At 48.2% G+C, this 23,160-nt stretch overlaps 1 protein-coding gene across 3 annotated transcripts in view; it reads left to right on the plus strand.

Moving 5' to 3' along the window:
- The window catches only part of ESCO2 (establishment of sister chromatid cohesion N-acetyltransferase 2), a 630,612-nt gene that overhangs the window by 589,165 nt on the left and 18,287 nt on the right, over positions 1-23,160 (plus strand). For all 3 annotated transcript variants that reach the window (XM_069605632.1, XM_069605634.1, XM_069605633.1), the window contains one exon: positions 1,920-2,095. In XM_069605632.1, the coding sequence (XP_069461733.1) occupies positions 1,920-2,095 (176 nt within the window). The remainder of the gene's footprint in view (positions 1-1,919; positions 2,096-23,160) is intronic.

Below are 23,160 nucleotides of genomic sequence, written 5' to 3' on the forward strand. Positions count from 1 at the left end.
CCTGGATTAGGTAGGGCAAGCCTCTCCTGTCGGTCCCGTAATCCTAGATAAGTGGCACACCAGCGCGATCTGGGGCACAAACATCTCAGGAGGGTATAGTTAGCATGGTTGAGGGGCAAGATAGGTTCTACTTACGGGCAGCATCAAATTGACAATATATAAAGTGATAGACCTGTGTTTTGTGTGTCAAAATGACAAGAAGACCACCACGATGCTGACTGCCCGAGGGGACCGCTAGGACACGCTGCAGGTGGAAGACGGCGATTAACTCTGCGATCAGGCCCCTCTTTCTGCTGGAGGGCTGCAACTGCAGGGGAAGGCCTTTTATCTCACCAGTTGAGTATGCGCAGTCCCAAGTCTGAACTCGGGACTATGACTGATGCACAGAAATAGCCCTGGAGGGAGCTAACCAGTTCACACAGTGGTCCGAGGACAATTCCGATGGCTTCCAAGTGCAGGATCCTCGAACCGGGGTAGAGACTAGTTGGTCCCGTCAGCCTAGCAATGAAGCACCAATGAAGGTCTTCAGGATACCCGACAAAGGAGCAGGGATTCATCAGGACTTGGTTGGATGCAATGCTTGTTGGCTATAGGAACACTTAAGGTACCGCTCCTCCAACGATCTGCAGGAGTTTAGCCTAAATTTGTGATGGCGTTGCCCCGACCACCCCAATTCCCAATAGCAAGTATCTGAACTATTTAGATTGGCAGGGGCTGTTTAACCATGGTTAATCCGTGGCCAGTTTATCTGTCCGGCATAGACACTTTGGCCAGTATATGGACTGGGGCCAGACAGTCACAGCCCCCACATCCTATCCCAAACTCATACTGCTGCTTTGTTAGAAAAAGGGCTACCTGTATATGACATGAACTACCCTGATGGGGCAGAAGAAAGCAAGCTGGACAAGGTGACATTTTGTGGCACAGGCTTTTTAGACTATATGGTACTCTAAATGGCATTCTGTGCTAAAATGCAAAAGTGCATGTGAGAAAAGTAATAGCCACTGTAGATAAACATCCACTGCCATCATCAGCCCATCCATGCAAGTAACAGATGATGCTAAAAAACAAAAGAAAAAAAGATGCAAATTAACTCTGCTGCACTTCCCTGTAAGGTAATGGGCAGATTAAACCAAACCAGGAATTTCATAATTGGTTACAGCGCTCCCCTGCACGGATAGCCATAGTGACTGATCAAGTCCCACAAAATAGAGGCACTAATCCAGCTAAATAAAGCAAAAAGGCTTTGCTTATCTTCAAGACAGGACCGTTTCAGAATAGCAGCAAAATGTTGAGGGCATCTCATAAGTGTCTATGGAGGCAAAGTAGCAAAATTAGTTTTCCTGTGTTCATTGTCTGTTTTGTGCATGTGTGGTCCATGATCTCTACTGTGCGTTTGCCTATACATTTTGTTTTAATTGAGTCGCTAGATGTTTATTTTTGTCAATTTTGGGGTCTGGATTTCTTTTCTGTTCAATGAACTCTAATATGATACTCGTTTGGTATTGTTTTGACTACTGTGAATTTATAATTTCAGACATAACAATAAAGTTTGTTACCAAAAGATGTGGTCTAAAATGTAAATGCGAGGAAAGAGTCAGTTAAAATACTTAAAATTAAACTTCTACTGAAATGGACTTGGTAATAGCTTGGGCCAGGTATTTAAATATTAGCACAAGATTACCTTCCGAGTTTGTGCGGTCTCATAAACCGGCCACAACTCTGTAGAATGCTTGTTTCTATTGATGGGTTTTTATTTTTAAAATGCATTTGGGGGTTCTTGAATTTATAGCAGAATAATTCGGAAGTCTGCTAGGGCATTTGAGGTGAAGTTTGATATGTTTTGATGCATCCTATATATATTCTGCACACACTTGCTATTTCCTAAACTAATTGTGTCATTAAAATTCCCTTACTAGGCATTCCGGGTCCTATCTGATCCAATAAATCGACAGTCCCGGAATGAGGCAGACAACCAACGTGCCTGGAGGTGCTCTACAAAACCAGAACCTGCTATTTGCGGAATCAGCCGTATTTGGGTCTTCAGTCTACTGCGAAGAAAAGGCATTGCAAGTCGTATGATGGATACTATTAGGTAAGTAGTCCAACTTAATATTTGTTGATGCTCTCAAACATTGGGTCCTTTTACAGATTGTCATGATCATATCCGCTTTCCTTAGGGTAAGGCACCTTATCAGACTTTGCAATGACATTTTTTTAAAAAATGTTTTAACTTTTTCAAATGGCATTACCATCCCCAAACCCCACCCCCTTTAGCAGTGTCAACATTACACATTTCAATAGTTCAAATTGGCAACAAATATTCTTTTTTACATTATATTCAATAGCCTTAAATTATGTGGACCCCATTGTTGCACAAAGTCACTGTTCAAAAAGTCCTAAACCACTGCCCATTTTTGTTTACATTTTTCCTGTTCCCCCTGGAGATGTTATCCACTCCAATGCTATAAAACCCCCTCAGTTTAATTAACCAGTCTCTTACCCCTGGTGACCTTTTCTGTTTTTAAGCACCTGCAATAATCAACCACACCACTATTACCAATAACATAAAAGCTTTGTTTTGGGCCTTAGTAGGTAAACAATCCTCTGGATCAAACAAGCCACACATCCATTCCCTTGGTGTCCTAGTTACTGCCGCGGATACCAACTTTTATCTGGTTCGTGACCTCTTCCCAAAACCTCTTCAGAATTATGCAATCCCACCATATATGCCGCCAGTCTAATCTCTCCACACCCCCGCCAGCATCTATCCGTAATAGTTGGGAACATTTTGTGTATTCTTTCCGGGGTATAACGCCGTGGGTACTATACCATGCTTCCCTTATGTGAATAGACCTTATCAATTTAGGGATGTGTTTTGATAGACATTCCCAATGATTTCTCGGAAGGTCTATTCCTAAGGTCTTTTCCCATTTGTACATGTATCCCCAAGCCTGTGCCCTCTCCTCTTCCTTCAATATCGAGTACAGCTTTGATACCATTTGTCTATTCTCTGTATGTGTGGTAATGCATTTTTCAAATGTGAGCTCTCCCCGCTACCGCTCGCCTCCCAGACCCAACTAGCCAATGTCTCAGTTGATAATAGTAGAGGCCAACTAGCTGTTTGCATTCCTCAAAAGAATAAATGTGCCCTCCCTGCATCATGGTGTGCATCTCTGTACAACCTACTTTCCGCCATTGTTTGAAGGTTCCCTGTATCGTCCCTGGATAAAATTGTGGGTTGCGAAATAGTGGAGTAAGTGGGGATGGGCGTGTGGACAAAGATAAGGGAGCTATTAACGTTTGTTTTATTGTTTATATTGCGCACCAGACCCAGAGGTATTTGGGCGCGAAAGCATAAGAGGGTTGTTAAGCTTAGGTTACACAATGTACAGAAATAGATACAGCTAGGGTTACAATGCTGTATACATGAAACGGGCAAGGCGAGAAGAAAATATACAGTAAGTAGCATTAATGGGTGTGAAGCACATAAATATAACTAAGACAGTGAGGTCTCATATATACAATAGGTACAAAATGGATGCATGCGAGGTAAGGTCAGACTTCATGATCCTTTAGCCAGTGAATGAGACTAGATCTGAATTGTAGGTAGGGTAGATCTTCCCTTAAAGCAGGGGGGAGGGAATTCCAATATTGTGCTGCTTAAACGGGGAAGCTACTCCCACCGGACTTGGTGAGCTTGAATCTAGGTACTAGTAGGAGGTTAGAGTTGGCCTTTCTTAGTGGGCGAGAGGCTGTTTGTCTAGTGAATCTGTGAGTTATTGTGGGGCTGCGTGGCTAAGGCATTTGTGTCAGGGATGCAGTTTTAAGGAGGATTTTATCTTTTGTGGAAAGCCAGTTGACGGATCTCCTAAGGTCCGATATATGGGCATTTTTAAGGAGACTTAAGGCAGCTCTCAGGGCATTGTTTTGAAGAGTCTGAATTTTGGATGTGATGTATTTGTTACTGCCTATATATAAGGCTTTACAGTAATCCAGTTTGGATAAGATTAAGGCTCGCGCTAAAATGATAGTTAAGTGAGAGGAAGGGCTTGGCTGCTCTGATTAGCTTGCAGGTATAGGATGTGGCTGAGGCCATAGCATTTACTTGTTTGCCAAACGAGAGCGTGGAGTCTATGTAGAAGCGAAGTGTTTTGACTACCTTGGCCACAGTGATGATGTCAATTATGAAGGAGGCGTAGTTGGGACCTAATTTTTTGATGTTGGAGGGTGTACCTAGAATGAGGAGTTCTGTTTTGTCGTCATTCAGGCATAGACCGTGAGAGGCCATCCATGCCTGGATGATGAGGTAAACTCTGTTCACAAAGGCCAAATCCTTGTCATAATCTGTGTATCAGCAGAATTAGTGTAGATGATACCTAGACCATCTAGATCATCAAAAAGGGGCTTTGTGAAGATGTTGTACATAGTGGGCGATACGCAGGAGCCTTGGAGTACACCGCATGATGTAGGTGCAGGATCCGCAGCTGCTACGAGCGAGAAGAGCTATGAGCGAGAAGACTCGCATTGTCCTGTTATCAAGGATCCATGCGACTGCCTCCTGGGGGAAGCAGGCCGTGGAGACCAGGTGGTTGCAAATTATAGAGTGGTCTACCAAATCGAACGCAGCTGAGAAGTCAAGGAGTAGTAGAAGTGCTGTCTTACCTTTGATCTCTGTGTCTCTATTTGTGTCTTAAGGTCTAAGAGTGCAGTCTCAGTACCATGCTGAGGTCTGAATCCTGACTGACGAACTCGTAGGAGGCGATTTTGTTCCAGATGGTGCTGAATTTGTAGGTATGCTACTTTATCCAAGATTTTAAGTAGGAATGGCACTGTAGTTATGGGGCGGTAATTAGTTGGGACACCGGGGTAGAGGGTTTGTTTTTTAAGGAGAGGGAGGACCCAGGAATGTTTCAGGTTGCTAGGTATGGTGCCTGATGTTAATGAAGCGTTTGAGTTTAGTTATGAAAGGGGAGAGTTCACGGGCAGCGTCTTTTATAATTTGGGCTGGACATGGGTCGCCATGACAGTTGGATGTTTGATGGTGAGGATAACTTTCTCAACTTCTTTGGTAGATACATTGTGAAAGTGGAAACTGGGGGTAGGTGGTATAGGTGGAGTTGAAGTGGATTGCGGTGGAGATGGGAGGTTTGTGGCAGTCTTCGAAGCAGTATCATAGATATCGGTCTCAGAAGTCGTACTGGTATCTTTTTTTTATTGTTAATCTTCACCTGGAGCGTTATCTTGTTGGCCAAAGCATTTTGTATAGTCGTGCACCAAGGAGTCGGGAGCTTGAATGAGGGATTCTACCTCTTTAAGGATGGCGAATAATTCTTTGGTATTAGATTTGGCTTGGGAGATTCAGGTGTTGTAAGAAGTTTGTTTGGCTACGATAATTTCTTTTTTGTAGAGGGTGAATAGTTTATTCAAATTAATTTTGTTGAGGTCTGAGGGGTCTGTTGTTCAGATTTTTTCGCTTGGACGTTTTTCTTGTCTAATGGCTTTCAGATGAGGTGTAAACCAAGTGTTTAAATGTTGGCGGGTTTGCTCTTTCTGACCTTCAGCGTTGCATTGGTGTCTAGTGATGCAAGCATCTTCATTGTACAATTCTACCATGGTGGCTGGGTCAGTCTGAGATAGTGTAGGGAGGATGAGGGGGATAAGATTTTCAGGAGTAATTCTTTTGTTTCTGGTAGGTGCGACAGGAGCTATCTTGCTAGTATTCGTAGGGGGTGTGGCTTCTAAGGTGAAGGATATCAGGTAGTGGTCAGACCAGGGCTGAGGCCTTATGGAAGTAATGGAGGTTTGGCAGTTGTGTTCAGCAATCCATTTGGATTCACTGAAGAATATCCTTTTTTCTTCTTTTTTAACACTTCTGCACCTGCCTGACAGAGAAAACCCATTAAAGATTCCAGTTCTTTTCATCTAGCAAGCAGCAGACACATGGCCCACTCTTTGTTGCCCAACATGTGTTTTTTAGCACGACACAGTGCACTCACATATGCTTGAAAGCCAAGCTAGAGACACGTGCTCACTCGAATCATCTTTTTTTAACAAAGAAACTGTGTGTTTCCCAAGTGTGACTATTGAATTGGGCAACCCACAGTAGGCAATCCCGAAACTGTCCTTGTTATATATGAAATTGTTTGCCCGACATACTCGAGGACAAGCTCTGGACAATGAATTGATATCACTCGGGGGAATCTAGGCCTATTAACCTACATTGCAACCTTCATTCGTTTCGTAGCCCAAACCAACTGGCCAGAAGAGAAAAGAACTACGCTATTTTATTGTGGGGAACTCAAGGATGTGTTGGCTCAAGTTGTGAACTCACCGGAGGGGTGTGCGGACTAAATAGACCGAACAGTGCAACTCTATCATAGGTTGCAGAATAGGAAAATGGACCAAGCCAGAACAGAAGGAAGGGCAGTTTGTGTGACCCTGCAAGACCCAGGCCAAACCACAGGAACAGTCAGAACCAATGCAAATCAGTGGGTTACGGAGGTCTCTAACCAAAGCGGAAAGAGAAGAAAAGACAGCAACAACTCTGCTTATATTGCAATAAAGCAGGTCATTTCCTCCGTGAATTCCCAGTGAAACCCCCCAGGAAAATGGTTGGGGCAACGGACAAAAATAACGCAGTAGTACAGGACTCGGGGAAACTCCAATTCCCCGGCAAGGGTAGGGGGTCCACTTGTTGAGCGAGGAAAAAGGAATGCGTACAGACCTCACATCTAGTCCTTCTGGTACTTTTGGTGAATAACAATGTATGCCTTAGAGGCATACATTGACAGTGGGGCAGTAGGAAACTACATTGACCAATATCTGGCGATCCGGATAGGCCTTCCTCCAACAAAAGCCAAAATCAGAAAACTTCACTGCGGTGGATGGATCTCGGCTATCATCCGGCCCTGTGACACAATACACCGAAAAAGTCAAGCTTCTGTTGCAGGACAGGCATCAAGAGGAGATTACCTTCGATCTCATCGGCACGCCTCAGTTCCAGATGATATTGGGAATGCCTTGGCTGGAGACCCATAATCCTAGAATCGACTGGCAAAAACGAGTTCTGACCTTTGCTCAAGATTGTGCCGACACCTTTTACAACAAAGACATCATTAACCTGAAACCCAAGAAAGGTATCGTGCTGGGCCTCACTGGCTCTCTACCACCTGAATATCTGGATTACCAAGATGTTTTCCAAAAAGAACAAGCCAATGTTTTGCCCCCACACAGACCCTACGACTGCCAAATAGACCTCATGCCTGGAGCCCAAATTCCATGCAGTCGGATTTACGCTCTAACGGAGCAAGAAAATCAACATCTTAAAACTTACCTGGATCAGTATTTGGCAAACTGTTTTATCCGCCCATCCAAGTCCCCTGCTTAGTCGCCCCTCTTCTTTGTGCCCAAAAAGGAGGGGGACTTAAGAACCTGTATTGACTACAGAGCAATCAATTAGATCACAGTAAAAAACCAATACCCCTCACCACTTACACCAGAGCTCCTGGATCAGGTGAAACATGTTCAGATTTACACAAAGTTGGATTTGCGAGGGGCCTACCATCTTGAGAGTCAAAAAAGGAGACAAGTGGAAGACGGCATTCCGCACAAAGTAGCCCCTGCAGCGTTCCAGTTCTTTGTTCTGCCCATTGGAACAACTGTGAGCGTTTGCATTGCATGTACTATTGAGCACAAGGCTCCTCTCTTCCTAGGGCTTGGACTGCCTCTTAGTTAGGTGAATTGTCGATGTTGAACTGGGCCTAAAGACTATCTGCACTGCCTGTTTACTTCCTAGCTAAATTGTCTACATATTTAGTGAATTTAACCCTCTAGACCCCAGTGGTCTTGTATATACATTGTATTGATAGTGTTGTGTTGGTTTACTGAGTTTTACTGTGATTCTAAGTGTCTATATTTTTGATGTAACACCTGTCTGGAGTAATTTGTAAGTGTCCTTGCTCATTGAGGTCCTTCAGTCACCCTCACGCCTCCTGAGACTTAGTCTTGACCGCCTGCCAAAGCTACCCTGATTGGTCTGGCTTGTCCAGAGGTTACCCTGTTCCAAGAAACTAGGTTGACCTTCTGAACCTATGCCCCTCCAGGTCGGAGTTGAGAAATCCATCTTAACACCTCCCAACCTGCACCACAGTAGAATTTCCCATGCTATTGCAGCTTTCGTTCCTTCAACCGAGTACGGTCATTCCCATGGTTCTGCAGGTATTTCTGCTGCATAGGGGGGAAAAAACAGTTGGAGGCGATTGGGTCCTCCGGCGTATTCCATATCTATGATAGTAATCACCACAGCTGTGCTGCTTCGGAAAATCTTTCAGCGTCCTGCGCCGATGACATCGATGCGCTGTCCTCAAGGGCCTCTGTCGAGCCGACGTCACCGGATGTTAGAAGTAGGACGCACGACGCCCGTAGCCTCAGTTCCGTTTTTTTCCGCAAATGTGTTCGCTTTTGAGATCTCGGCGCGCCTCGATTCTACTGAATCCTGTTCTTTTGGTTCTTCGAACCTGTTTTCTTCCTTGCTAATTGTATGTCGTCTTTGGCTTCTTCCACCCCGCGGTCCGAGTTTAAGAAGTGTCGGGTGTGCGGGTCCAAGATGTTGCTGACGGACACACACGACACTTGCCTCTGCTGCCTCGGGGAGGACCACAATACGGATGACTGTGTCGACTGCCAATCGCTCACATCGAAGGTCTTGTGGGAGCGTAAGAAGAAGCTGTCGGTGGGTAAGGTGGCAAAGCCTCGGAAGTCGCGTTGCACTGGTCTTTCGACGGATGATTCGAGGGGCGACTCTACGCATTGTTGTCGTGAGTCTGGGGGTTCTCGGTCTGGTAGTCTGTCCCGCCATTCCTCTGCCTCATCGAGGCACTCCAGGAATCGCTGTCGTAGGTTTACATCCTCGTCAAGGACTCTGCCCGTCAAAGCAGGCGTCGTACCCTACCATCCCTCCTGATGGGGATGACAAACGTTTTGACAGTTGGGCGAAGGTGCTTTCTTCTGGGGGTATGGCGCTTCAGGCTGCCAACTCAGTTTGTGCCTTGTCTCGTTTCACGCACTCTCTGGAACTGTATTTCCTTAGCGGCTGATCATATTCCCGAAGGGGAGGAACGGGATGGTTTCCTTGCTATCGTGCATGATGGCAAGGATACCATGTGTGAATCCGTTCAGTCGGGTCTGGACATGATTGATTGCGTCAGCCGATCCATGGCGGCGAGCACCGAATACACAGGTTTGCGTGGTTGCGCAAGTCTGGGTTTGCTCCTGATGTGCAAGCCCGGCTCCTCACCATACCCTTTGATGGTGAACATCTTTTTGGCAGCAAGGCTGACAAGTCTTGAGAGGTTGCAGACCTCCAAAGCTGCAGCAAAGTCGTTGGGCGCTGCAGTTCGCCAACCTCCACCTTTTCGTCCTAGGGGACAGCAATGGAGGGGGAGGTTCCTTTCGATATTACTCGTCCTTTAAATCAAGAGGAGCTGCAAGTCAAAGGGGCAACCGTTGGAGTGCCAGAGGTGGAAAACAAGGTACTCGAGGTGCCAAGGCCGCTCGAGCAGCTGCCTCTTTGCCCTTAGGCGCAGCCGCTTCGGCTCAGTCATGAGGCCCATGCTTCTCCGTTTGGGGGAAGTCTGGCGCAGCATCTTGGAGAGTGGCGTGCCATTACTTCAGATGTGTGGGTTCTGGAGAACATAGCCCATGGCTACTGTCTTCCTTTCCGGCAGAGGCCTCACGACAATCCACCAGGGAATCTCTCTTTGAAGTGTTCTGATCCGCTGCTTGTGCAGGAAATTCAATCCCTGCTGGAGAAAGGCGCCATAAAACTGGTGCCTGTAGCGGAGAGGAACAAGGGATGGTATTCACCTTATTTTTTGATTTCGAAGACAGACTGGGGATTGAGACCCATCATGGACTTGCGCGGTTTGAACATCGTGTGCCGATCCATCCAAAGCACAAGAAGTGCCTGAGGTGCGTGGTTGGCGACTTGCATTTTCAGTTTCGGGTCCTGCCGTTTGGATTGACCTCCGCCCCAAGGGTCTTCAAACTCATGGTAGTGGTGGCAACGCATCTCAGGAAAGGGGGGATTCACGTCTACCCCTATCTGGACGATTGGTTGATCAGGGAGCGCTCTCCTGAGCAAGTCCTGGATCATCTGTCCGTCACCTGCCACTCCCTCCACAAGCTGGGCTTCTCCCTCAACTTGAAGTCCCACTTGACGCCAACTCAACGGCTCCAGTACATCGGAGCAGTGCTCGACAAGTCCCTGGGGCAGTGTTTTCCTCCCCAGGTGAGGGCTCACCACATTCAGCAGATGGTGCACAAGTTTCAACATGCCCAGAGTCTCCCAGCGTTCGAGTTCTTGAGGTTGCTCGGCCTCATGGCATCCTGCATTCTTCTGGTGCCAGAGGCTAGGTTGCGGATGAGATCTCTGCAATGGGCTCTCAAGCTCCACTGGTCTCAGTCCTCCGGCAGGATGTCGGACCCAGTTCAGGTGCCGCCCTCGGTCACCCAGGACCTTCTGTGGTGGGCCGTGGAAGGCAATCTGATGAGGGGGTGGGGGGGGGCTCCATTTTGGCTTCCCTGGCCGGAGGTGACAATCGTGACGGACGCATCCCTCATGGGATGGGGAGCTCATGCCAAAAAGCTGACAGTCAGCGGTCGTTGGTCTCCGTCGGAGTCCAGACTTCATATCAATCTGTTGGAGCTGAGGGTCGTCAGGCTTGCCCTGAAGGCTTTTCTGCCGACTGTGCGAGGAAAGAATGCCCTGATTCTGATGGACAACACAGTGGCCATGCACTACCTCAACAATAGGGGGGGGGCGGATGGGGTCAGGGTCACTTCCTCTGTGCAGGGAGGCGATGCAGCTCTGGTTCTGGGCCATTCAGCAGGAAATTTCAATCTCGGCAGTTCATCTGGCCAGAGACAAAAACAAGACTGCGGACGCTCTGAGCAGGCAGAGCGTGATCTCTCACGAGTGGGAGTTGGCTCAGGAGATTCTCCTGGAGATCTTCGCCCTTTCGGGGACCCCTCAAGTGGATCTCTTTGCCTCCAGTGTCAACCAGAAGTGCGATAGGTTCTGCTCGCGGGAATTTCCTCCAAGAGGAGCCTTGGGAGACGCGTTACTGGTGGAGTGGTCCTTCCCACTGCTGTACGCGTTTCCTCCAGTCCCCGTCATCCCGCAAGTGCTACATAGGTTACGGAGGTTCGGTTTCTGGATGATCCTCATTGCTGCAGCATGGGCCCGGAGGACGTGGTACCCGGACCTTCTCGACTTGTCCATCTGCCCTCCACGTCGTCTTCCCTACCGAGACGATCTGCTCTCACGGGAGGGGGAGTCCGGTTCTCCATCCAGAGGTCAGATCCCTCAACCTTCACGCTTTGCTTCTGAAAGGTTGAGGTATAAGGATTGGGACCTCCCTGAAGACGTGATGGAGGTGTTGCTTTCGGCCAGAAGGCCGGCAACAAAGTCCCTGTACCGTTGCCGTTGGAGAAAGTTCTGCGACTGGTGCAGGGTTAAGAATGTGGATACTTTTTCATGTGACATTCCTATATTTCTGTCTTTTTTGCTTTCTTTGGCCCACAGTGGCCTGCAAGTGGGTACCATAAAAGGTTACCTGGCGGGGCTGTCTATATATAAGCGCTCGTCTGATGAGTGTTCTTATTTTAAAATTCCTTTAATTTCTCAGTTTCTGAAAGGGCTCACTGTGTTCCCTCCGTCATCTTTCCAGGTGCCCGGTTAGGATCTGAACCTTGTTCTGAAATTCCTAATGGGTGCTCCAATTGAGCCATTACATTCTTGTCCTTTGGGACTGTTAACCCTTAAAACTGTATTTTTAGTTGCGGTCACTTCCGCCCTCAGAGTGAGTTACAGGCACTTTCAGTTATGCCACCCTTCACTGTGTTTCATAAGGATAGGGTTGTCCTTGGAGTTCGTCCTTCCTTTCTTCCGAAGGTGGTGTCGGAATTTCATTTAAGCCATAAGGTTATTCTTCTGGCATTTTATCCTCCTCCGCATCCTGGTAAGGACGAGGAGAGGCTCCATAGGTTGGATCCTAGGAGAGCTTTAAGTTTCTACATTTCACGCATGTCCCGGGTCAGAGTGGACTTTGTCTAGATGGGTTATCTTGGCAATTTCTGAATGTTACCGCTTGGCGGGTAAGGACCCTCCGGTAGGCTTACGGGCCCATTCTACTAGGGGTATGGCAGCCTCTACTGCCCTGCAGAGGGGTGTTCCTATTCGTAACATCTGTGAAGCAGCCACTTGGGCTTCGGTCCATACTTTTGTATGTCACTAGTCCCTAGATTCCATCCATGGGCAGGATCTGGTCTTTGGCAAGGCCGTCCTTTACTCTGCAATTTGATTGGGCATTCTAAATTTGTATATTCTAAATTCTTTTCCCACCTCCTTACGTTGGTACTGCTTTGGGAGTCTGTCATAGATATGGAATACGTCGGAGCACCCAATCCCCTCGAAGAACAAGTTACTCTTACCTTGTAACGTTCTTTCGATGGGAGGGTCCGAAGTATTCCATATCGCTGCCTACCCCGCTACAGAAGTTCTTATGCGATTGCAGCTTATGTTTCCGCAAGGCTTTCTTTGGTCATACTGGCAGAAGATTGGTGCCACACGTTCTGGGAAAAAACTACAACTGAGGCTACGGGCGTCGTGCGTCCTACTTAAAACATCCGGTGACATCTGCTCGACAGAGGCCCTCTAGGACAGCGTATCAACGTCATCGACGCAGGATGCAGGCGCCGAAAGATTTTCCGAAGCAGCACAGCTGTGGTGATTACTGTCATAGATATGGAATACGTCGTCGGACCCTCCCATCGAAAGAACGTTACCAGGTAAGAGTAACTTGTTCAGCTGAAGCAAACGGGCGCTGCATGTGGTATATAATCCTTTCATGACCTCGGAGGCCTTCAAGGAATATCTAGTCCACGCCATCGGCGCACAGCGCCCTCTGTTGACTTTTATTTTCCGAAGCAGCTGAAGCTGGATATATCAAAGACGAGTAAGTGGGAGGAACATCCAGTCGAAAGAAAGTTACCCGGGGTAAGTAGCTTGTTCTTCTGGACATTTGGGAGGAAGGTCTAGCCCTCATGAAGAACCCATGCACGGTTCCAACCAAATGAGACGGGTTGGAAAAGAAATATAGGGTGCCAGACTCCGCGCCCAAGTGCTTGAGGTCAGAACCGTCGCCGGACTCTCTAGTATCGGCTCCCGCAAGGAAACGTTTGGCTAACCTGGCTTCATCATCGGTTCCACCAGACGACGGGAAGAAGATGGACGCCATGGGGAAGACTCATTTACACGGCGGCATCCACGATCAAGGCGGCTAATGCTCTGGCTATCTTGGCCGGATACGACAGGGAGCTTTGGTACAAACTGGGCCCGATCCTGGAATTCCTCCCAGATGACAAAGTGGAAACTCTCGCCCTCCTTCAGGCAGGGGAGGTGGCATTGGACCATACCATTACGGTGGCAGTGTACATCGCCGACACGGGTTTCCGAAAGATGGAAAACAGTCTGCCTTTGTCGGCCACAAACTCATCAGGACGTTCATGCAAAGGTTCTGGACATGCCCTTCGGATACAATCTGTTCGGGAAGGCGGTCAACGAATCCCTTCAAGCCCTAAAGACAGATACAGAGACAGCACGTTCACTTGGCACTCTTCAGCAGCATCGCTCGTCTTTTTTGCTCTCAAGGAGAAAATCGAGCAGATCATCCCAGGGATTCTCCACATTATACAGGCAACTCCCTGATCCTCCACACAGGAAGCCTACAGGGGTCGCTCCTAGGCCTACAGTAGCAGACGTCAGCGTCTGTTGTCCGCAGGGGGCTGCACCCAAGCATGCCTGAACCAGCCAAGATGTCGGGGGTGGGTGAGGCACTCGTGCACCCCGGTGGGAGGCCTGTTGCTGAGGCTCGTCAGCAAGTGGAACATCACCACTGACGGATGGGTGCTGGGAGCTGTCGCCCAGGGACACACCTTGGAGTTCCAATGCAGGTGCCCATATATTCCACCGTATCCCCGTCGGGAGCTTCACATCCCTCTGCTCCTGGAAGAAGTGCGAGACATGTTACCGAAAGGGGCAATAAAGCTTGTTCCCCAGCGGCTCTGGAGTCTATTCCAGATTCCTGCTGGTAAGAAGGAAGAGTGGGGTTGGAGACCCATCCTGGACCTGCGCCGTCTGACCAAGTACCTGAAGTCTCAAAAATTCAGGATGGTCCCGTTGCAGCACGCGCTCTCCCAACTGGAGAAAGGGAATTTCTTGACGACGTTGGACCTAGAGGATGCGTACTTCCATGTCCCCATCCACAGGAAACATCGCAAGTTCCTACGGTTCGTGGTGCAAGGCCAACACTACCAGTTGAAGGCCCTACCATTCGGCTCGAAATCTGCCCTAATCTTGTTTACAAAATGCCTGGACCTGGTGGCGGCCCATATGTGTATGCAGGGCATACACGTATACCCGTACCAGGACGATTGGCTGATCCACGGCCGCTCTCGGCAACTGGCCTACGAGCACACAAAGGAGACCGTCCGACTACTGATGGAGCTGTGATTCTCCATAAACTATCCAAAGTCCTGCTTAACGCCATCGCAGAACGCGCTGTTGTGGGTCCCAGACTCAACACAGGTGCTTGCCTAGCGTTGCCCTTGGAGGAGATGCTAGCAGCCATTCAAGGGAAGGTGCGGCGACTGTCAGCGATGACCGCCACAGTGCGGGCCATCAAGTCGTTGCTGGGCATGATGTCATCCTGCATCTACCTCGTCCATCCCTGCAGGTTCAAGCCCCTACAGGAATTCCTGGATGCACATTGGATACAAGATCCCAGAGTTTAGCGGACAAGATACCTCAACGAGTTCCAGCGGACCATAGTTTTGGGGGGGTAGGGGGGCGTACTCCCACATCGCCCATGGGACCGGATTCCAAACCCTGTCATAACACCACGGATGTTTCGCTGGAAGATGGGGGGGGGGGGGGGCGGGGGGGGGCGGGGCCTAACAATGGTTGTCTACACGCCACAGGTCTGTGGTTTCCAGAGGAGAAGGATCTGCACATTAACATCCTGGAGCTACGGGCAGGGTTCTGGGCCCTTAAGCCTTTCCTACCGTTTCTGAAGGGCAAGGTGGTGAGGATCTTCATGGACACCACCACCATGTTCTACATCAGGAAGCAAGGGGGCACTCGATCCCCAGCGCTGTCCATGGAAGCTCAGGACTTGTGGCAGTTAGCCATTGGACAAGGGAATGTTACTCGTCCCGCTCCACCTGGCAGGTGTCCAGAACACCATTGCAGGCGTCCTCAGCAGGGAACTGCTCTCCTGCTACGAGTTAGAATGTGGTTGGGATCTGGTGAACCGTCTGTCAGATTGGCCAGACCCCTGATGGATCTTTTTTGCAGGACGTTGAACTCCAAATGCCAGAAGTTCGTCAGCAGATTCCACCAACTGAGGTGCTTGAGAGACCATTCTCCTTCCCGTGGGAAGGTCTGTTTCTACACGCTTTTGCCCTGCTTCCTCTCCTGCTTCGTCTGAACACAATCAGATTGTGCCGATGCAAGGTAATCATTGCCACGTCTGTGGCGTTGCCTCAAGTCAAGTTGCTGGTACTTCTGGATCTGCTCACCAGAGAGGGAGGCACAATCCTCTATCACGACTCAGGATTGCAGAGCCTGAAGGCATGGCTCCTGCAGCCTTAGAGTTTGGAGGATAGGTGTTGCCAGCGGACTGCAGGGAAGTCCTTGCCAAAGCCAGGGTGGTGTTGACTCTAAAGTGCTACGGCATAAGTGGAAGCGTTTTGCTACATGGTGCCGGTTGCAGAAGATTACCCCTCCTACGATCACAGCTCCACAGATACTTCCATACTTTCTGCCCTTGGCAAAAGCTGGACTAGCTTGCGCTTCCATCAAGGTACACCGGGCAGCCATCTCGCACTACACCAGATCCCCGGGTAGATTCTCGCTGTGGTCCCACAGACTTGTCAAAATTTCTCAAGGGGCTTTTCTGATCTTTCCCGCCGGTGAAGGCTCCTGCCCCGGCATGGGAACTCAACGTGGTCCTGACTAGGCTCATGGGGGGCACCTTTCGAACCCATGCATCAAGCCCCACTTAAGTTTCTCTCGAGGAAAACTGCTTTCCTTCTGACCATCGCCTCTGGCAGATGTGTGGGTGAGATCCAGGCCCTATCCTGCAAGCAACTGTATCCGACTTTCCACGAATCGAGGGTGGTGCATACACACCACGTTTTCATGCCGAAGGTTCTGTCTGAGTGCCACATCAATAAGCCCTTGGTGTTGCCTGATCTTCCCGAAACCTTTGTCGGTGGCGAGGGCCTTGCATTCGCTGGACGTTGCTTGTGCCTTGAGGTTCTACTAACACCCACAGAGGTTTCAGAAGACTTCTCAATTGTTTGTGAACTTTGGTCCTGTGAACCATGGAAAAGCCTTGTGCAAGGCTTCCATTTCAAGGTGGCTCTCCTGCTGCATCATGCACGGTCATCGGCTGGGAACCGCCCTCTGCCGGGCCATCTCATATCCCATTCCACCAGAGTGATCGCGGTGACAACATTATTCCTTTATGGGGTGCCCCGGCTTGATGTTTGCAGGGCTGCAACATGGAGGTCCATTAACTTTCAAGACGTTCGACTGCGTCAACAGGGTTTGCAGGGAGGAGTGCAGAGTCTGCCAAGCAGTGCTACGCAACTAGTTCACTTGAGGCGAGTCTGTACCAGGGGCAAGTGTGAATACCTTCTGTTGAGCCTTACCACCTCCCGTGGTTGTGTAATGTGATACTGCTGTGTATTCTTGATTCATGTGCATGTGATTCCATGCCAGACCCCATGCTGGAGAAGGTTTGTTACTTACCAGACATTAAAACAATGACAAAAATAACTCCAACCTCGACCGCTCTCAAATTGGACAAACCCTCAAACCAAAGAACCAACCATTCGACAGAGCATAATGCATCATGGAAAATAGCCACAAAGGAAGGCTGCAGAGACTGACCACATACCTAGACCCAGATGAAAGCCCCAAGTGACACTCCCACTCGTACGTACCGGACAAACATATTCAGACCGGCAGACGCATCTAGATAGACGTTGGCCTGCGTCGCATCTGGATAGGATCGATTGAAGGATAACATGCCCGCGCCTAGGAAAAATGTGAATGCTAACATGTGCCACACCTAGAGTTGTGAACGCCAGCCTGTGTGGCGCTCAGATGGAGTTGTGAATGTTAGCATGCCCACACCTGGACGGGTCTCTAGACACTAGCCTGCGCCGCATCTGGATGGGGGTGTGAGGGTTGGCATGACCACACCTGGATGGAGTCCTAAACATTGGCCTGCGCCGCGTCTAGATGGGAATGTGAGGGCCAACAGGTGCCACACTCAGACAGAACCATGAATGTTAGCATGGTAGAGGTCAGGTAACCCGCTAACCAATATAAGCTCAAACTCTGCATACTTATCTCACTCAAAAAACCCACACAACCATCTCTCGCACAACAAGCCACACGCACCTTACAACACTGCAACAACGCACAAGCCGGAACAACAGCACACGCGGACTGACTCCGATCCGATACCGGCACCAAAGCTCAGCACCCGGTGTATACTGAGTTGAAGCTGCCAACAGAACACCACTCCTCTCACTATCCTACTCCCTCCTTCACCTTACTAACCCATCCCACCTTTATCGTTTACAGATCCGCCTGGGGACCAATCCCGTTGGTGACGGTGCGCGGTACAAATACCTTTAACATTTATTGTTCTCTAGCATGGATTCACATGCAAACCCTCCCTCTGGCCTTTCTGTTGCTCTTCTTGGTCATACTGCCACTTCACATGCTTACCAAATCTGAAGATGGTTGGCAGAGGCGGGGCTTAGGGAGAGGACTGTCATTGGATGAGGACAGTATGATCCAGAGGAGAAACAGTTGTTTTAAAAGTAAGTGAAACTGTTTTTTCTTTTACCGATGATTCCCAGCCTGACGATGGGGAATATTCATGAGCGTGTGAATCCATGCCAGACCCATGACGGAGAACAATAGTTACAGGTAAGTAACTTGCACCTTATTTCTCTTCTTTCCATTGATTTGACTCCCCAAACATTTTCTGCTTTGCTCCCTCGTAGGCCACTTCCTCTGCTTGTTTTGATGTTCATGATTTGTCTCCTGACTAGTCCTGTGGGTAGCTCTTGATCTTATATTGTAGCAGTGCTGGCCATGGGAGTGTGAGGTGCAAAGGTGGAGAAGGCCTTGTAACTGGTTTGAAGCTGTGCAAATTAATGTGAATTGGCAGACACACTTGTGGCCCCACACGCTGAAATTATATTACTGCCTACCACCATCATGAAATCGGACCACGTTTGTTTCCGCTGGCTGACTCCATGTCTGTCCTGTTGGGATCTGCTGTGGGCCAAGGTCTCCTGGGGTATGGTGTCTGGTTCGTTGTTGCATGTGCCAAGAGCATCTTTAGTCCTCGCAATCAGCTCATATTTGCAATTGACAGCCAATCTGTCACATAAACCTGCAAACGAGAGCCCTTGAACCTCCCATGTTTCTTAAGAATGGCATACTTCCGAGACCCGAGTTGTGCACTTGGGGCAATTTGGTACCGCAACAACACAACCAGGGCCGTCATCATGTAGTGGCTGTCGTCCCTGCTCACAGGGTCTCCCATTCCTAACCTCTTTCTTATGACCTCTTTACAAGACCTACCACTGTGGGATGGTGGTGGGTAGCCTTCAGTATGGAGCAAAGGGAAGTAGAAGTACAAAAATTACTCGGTATGTATACTGGTGGACAGACTCCTATGTATGCAGGAAAGGGACTATGGACTGGAAGTCTATTAGACTATGATGCATTGTTTTTGCCAACATACAGGCAGGTAGGAACGTGATCGGTCTACCATGAAATCCATCACATAAAATAACTGTCCACCAGAATGTATTCCTCCATCACCACTCCAAGCTTTAACAAAATCAAAATCATTGAGACAAATTCAAACTGGCCTGTGTGTGGGCGTGACTATGTAGCATACTAACTTCTATGCCCTTAGTGCAGCCTTTGACCATGATGGCTCTACCTTTACCATTGGTTTTGTGGTCTACTGTTTGGGATATTAGGTGGCACTGAAGAGTCACCTATCAGTCAAAGCTAATGCATTAGAGTACAGCTAGGTGAGAGGCAGCATGTGAGGAGGGACACAGCTTGTAGGTATTTGGTTATTTAACCACCCATTGACCGCCCAGGGCCATGCTAATCCTATTGTCATTCCCACCCACCACCTGCCTCTGCCAGCCCAGAACACACCCTCTTGGGAACTCTTTGGGCTCATTCTATCAAGCAGCACATTGAACTCTAGTTATTGCTAAGCAGTCTGCTGAGAGTTAATGGCTCAGTTGCAGCAATAAATGGCTAATGGTGTATTAAACATGTCTTAACCCACTTGGCCTTCAGCCACTTGATTTTCTGTTCTTTACACTGATGTTCTGTTAAAAATGAGCATTGACAAAGCCAGCAGTTGGGGCTTATGAATAGGTATTAAATAGGCATTTGTCGAGCCCTGATATCCTATTTCCAGGTAATCGCACACTTTTCCAGCTATTGTGATCTTATGACCAGGTAGTACCGGAATATAAGTGCTTAGCAAATGTCTACCACATAGCTAAACAAAACCCCCAAACTGTTGGATGTGGCAATGCTTGTTTCAAATGGAAATGTTTGCAGTTTTGGGATTCACAAATTGCTTAGGGAAAAGCTTCAGTGAAGCTTTCATTTTCTTTGGAATACTTGCCCATTGCCAATTATGTGTCCCACCCCCCCACATTCACCCCCAACCTTCACAACTTCAGTTTTCCAACCGCCATTTCCTTATTTTCCCTGCATTCTGAGACTAGAATGTTGCTCATTGAGCTAGCAAGCCGACTTGGAGAGTGCACCCTCCCCCCATCATCTACACTAGTCTATCCTGTAGTAGCAAGCTGCTTCAGGTAAATACCTGCAAAGGCCATGCCCCACCAATTCCCATGTCTATTAGCATTGGTAGTACGCTCCCTCGTGTTGCACTTGAAACATCAACAGCCTAGGAGACAGGTGTGAGCATAGTTGGACCTTTACCTTTGCCCTTTCGCGTTGGTGCCTTATTCTGATGTATTCCACACCACCCCGGCCTATGAAATCATTACCCAACCAGGAGCACATGATTTATAAAAATTGAATCAAAGCTGGCTCGGTCTGCCCGAACCAAAATCACAAAATGCTAGTGTGGGCCACTTTGTTGGCCCATGTGGTCCATTTTGATAAGTTACTTCAGTAGCACGGGTCAAAATGACTAGCCGCATGGTGAACAAATATTCTGTGAAATGCAGAAATTGCATCACATTTTATCAAAACACTCCCCCGTGGGTACTCCTCAAACAAGTCTGTCACAAAAGGAATGACTTGCCATTTGAAACTGTGGGTCACTTTTTCATTGGTGCCCCGGATGTTAAACCCAGTCTGACCCTGAATCAAATAAGAACACCACCATTGCCACCTGGAATACAAATACATTCTCCACCCATATCAATCAGATTTCCAGGCTACCCATGGGACAGAGACCGCCTTGGTGGACCTTCAGACCACAATGCTGAGCATTGTGGAACTGGGGAAGGAGGGTAAGCTGATACTTCTCGACTTGCCTGCTGCTTTCGACCTGATGGACCACTCCTGCCTCATGAGTCGGTTGACCTCCCCAGGCCAATGTGCTGAGTGCCACCAACTGGATCTCCTCTTTCCTTGGAAACAGGACCTTGCGTGTGTGTTGGGGAAGGGCCTCCTCAGGATCTGAACCTATAATGGAAGGGGTACCTCAGGGTGCATGTTTATCCCCAGTGGTGTTCAACCGATTTGTTAGGCCTCTGTGATCTGCTGACATCACTCAAATTATACTTTTCCAATTATGCTGACGACACTCAACTCATCTTTGAGCTGAGTGGTAATTACAATCAAGATCTTGCTTGGCTAAAGCATATACTTTGTATTATTAATGACTTGGTGGATTTAAACTCCATGTGCCTTAGCCCTTCTAAAACTGAATTGTTGGTATTCAGTTTGACGCATGCCAGAGGTGAACTCTCAGATGAGTACTCCTGCATGCTCATCGACAACCTCACTGCCCGTCCGGATAAAGTGAAACCTTTGGCGTCCACATGAACGCAGTTGTAAACTCCATAGCTCATATCGACTGGATCATTCACGGCACACAATACCACCTCAAAGTGCTAGGACATGCCAAACCCCTCCTGTCACAAAGAAACAGAGCTACTCTGGGCAGTCATACTGCCACGCCTGGCTACGGCAACTCGTTGCTACTGGGGGCCTTGTCTCGTTGCATTGACTCTTTGCAGATTGTACAGAACGATGCTGTTTTTGTGTACGATCTTTCTAAAAGAGAGCACATATCCAGTACCCGCAAAGAATTGCATTGGCCTTCTGTTACATCTAGGATCTGCTTTGAAGCCATCACCATGACTCACGTGCATCTCTGGAAACGCCCCAAAATACTTGAAGGAGCACTTTACGCCACACATTCCACTGAGGCCCCTCTGTTCCAGCATCAAGAAGTTGCTTGTGGTGCCTAGAGCCAAAAAGTGTAGGACTGGGAAGATCTTACCCCTTCTCGCAGCCCAACTTTGGAACCCCATTCCACTTGGACTACAGAAAGAAACCCACTTGCTGTGTAATAAAACGTCTGAAACTCTCCCCCCCCCCTTTACGTAGGCTACCCTCAGAGGCCCAGCCTTTTATGTGCGCCACGTTTTTCACAGTCCTTGTGGCGCCCTAATGCGTACAGGCTTTTGGTGCTTGATAAAATAAATACCATATCAATAAAAAAAATAGCTCAGCTGTTGGTACCTTATTTTGCATTTGGGTGTCTGTTTTGAATGGTCTAATACGGACAAGTTCCAAATCTTCAAGCTGAGGTCCTCTTCACTGTGAGCTGCCAGAAGTGAAAATTGTAAAATGTCACTGCTTCTTCAAGCTCCATTACCAGAGTGGTTACTTGACAAGCAAATCCCATTACTATTGGGATTTGATTTCTGGAATGTGATTCTCTGTGAATCAGGCTTATATTAATCTTTGATTTCACCAAAGATCGTTGAAGGTAATGTGTCATCAAAATGATTTGATGCACACATATTTGGTTTTGTCAGATTCATTCCTTAGCTGAGACGGAATGGAACATGAGGGCATCACTCAGTCTGGTTTCACAGTCACCTCCAGGGGGGACCTACTCTGTAGACCCTTAGAGTTGGCTGTTAGGACATGTTTCCCTAATAATATCTCCACAGAAATCCAATCTGCTCCCTCTGTCTGTTATTTTGCTTGCTTGTTGCCCCTTCAAGAATGGTACTCTGTTTTCAAATTTAGTCATGCAATTAACTTGCCTAGAGTTGCAGCTTGTTAATTTCTTGCTGATGTAATGTCTGGTGCTGTGCAAAAACGCTCTGCTATCCTCGTAGTGTCAACCCATAGTGCAGAGACTGCCTTCTGCACCTTTATTGCCACAAACTTCTCTTGGAGTTAATCAAATAGTGACCCCAGATCTTTCCTGATGAGTGCGTGAGTGCCCGCCTATGGCTTCGTTGTAGAAAAATGTGTCTTGAGACCTCTTTTAATTTCTGCTACAACCATGCTCCTCCTGTCCACTGCACGCTTTTTGTGGGCTCAAGCTGAAGGGGATGATCAGTTGAATGAGTCCTACAGCCTCTTACAGGTGTTTAACAAGTTCAAATGCAGCAGAAACTTCCACCTGATTCTGTTGGACTTGCAATGTCTCGTCCGATCCTGTTTTCTGCAACTGTGATAGTTAGCGAGACTTCTACTATGGACACTAATCACTTTCTGATTCGAGGGGCAGGTGATTATTCTTGATCCCTACATCAATGTCTTCAGCTGCCTACTCATAGTGAACCTGCCTTGCGTCAGTCTAAGTTAATTGGACATGAATGTTGGGATCTTAAAGTGGACAAGGAAACAGTCACCAGACTGCAGAATACTAGCAAGTGAATGAGGTTCTTTCGCTGGTGTCTGCTAGAGTTCCTTGGGAACGCGCAGGCATCAGGGCGCACAAGTGGACAACAAAGTTACAGGACAAA

Source organism: Ambystoma mexicanum, chromosome 4p (assembly GCF_040938575.1).
Source record: "Ambystoma mexicanum isolate Mex_15411 chromosome 4p, UKY_AmexF1_1, whole genome shotgun sequence".
Classification (NCBI taxonomy): Eukaryota; Metazoa; Chordata; class Amphibia; order Caudata; family Ambystomatidae; genus Ambystoma; species Ambystoma mexicanum.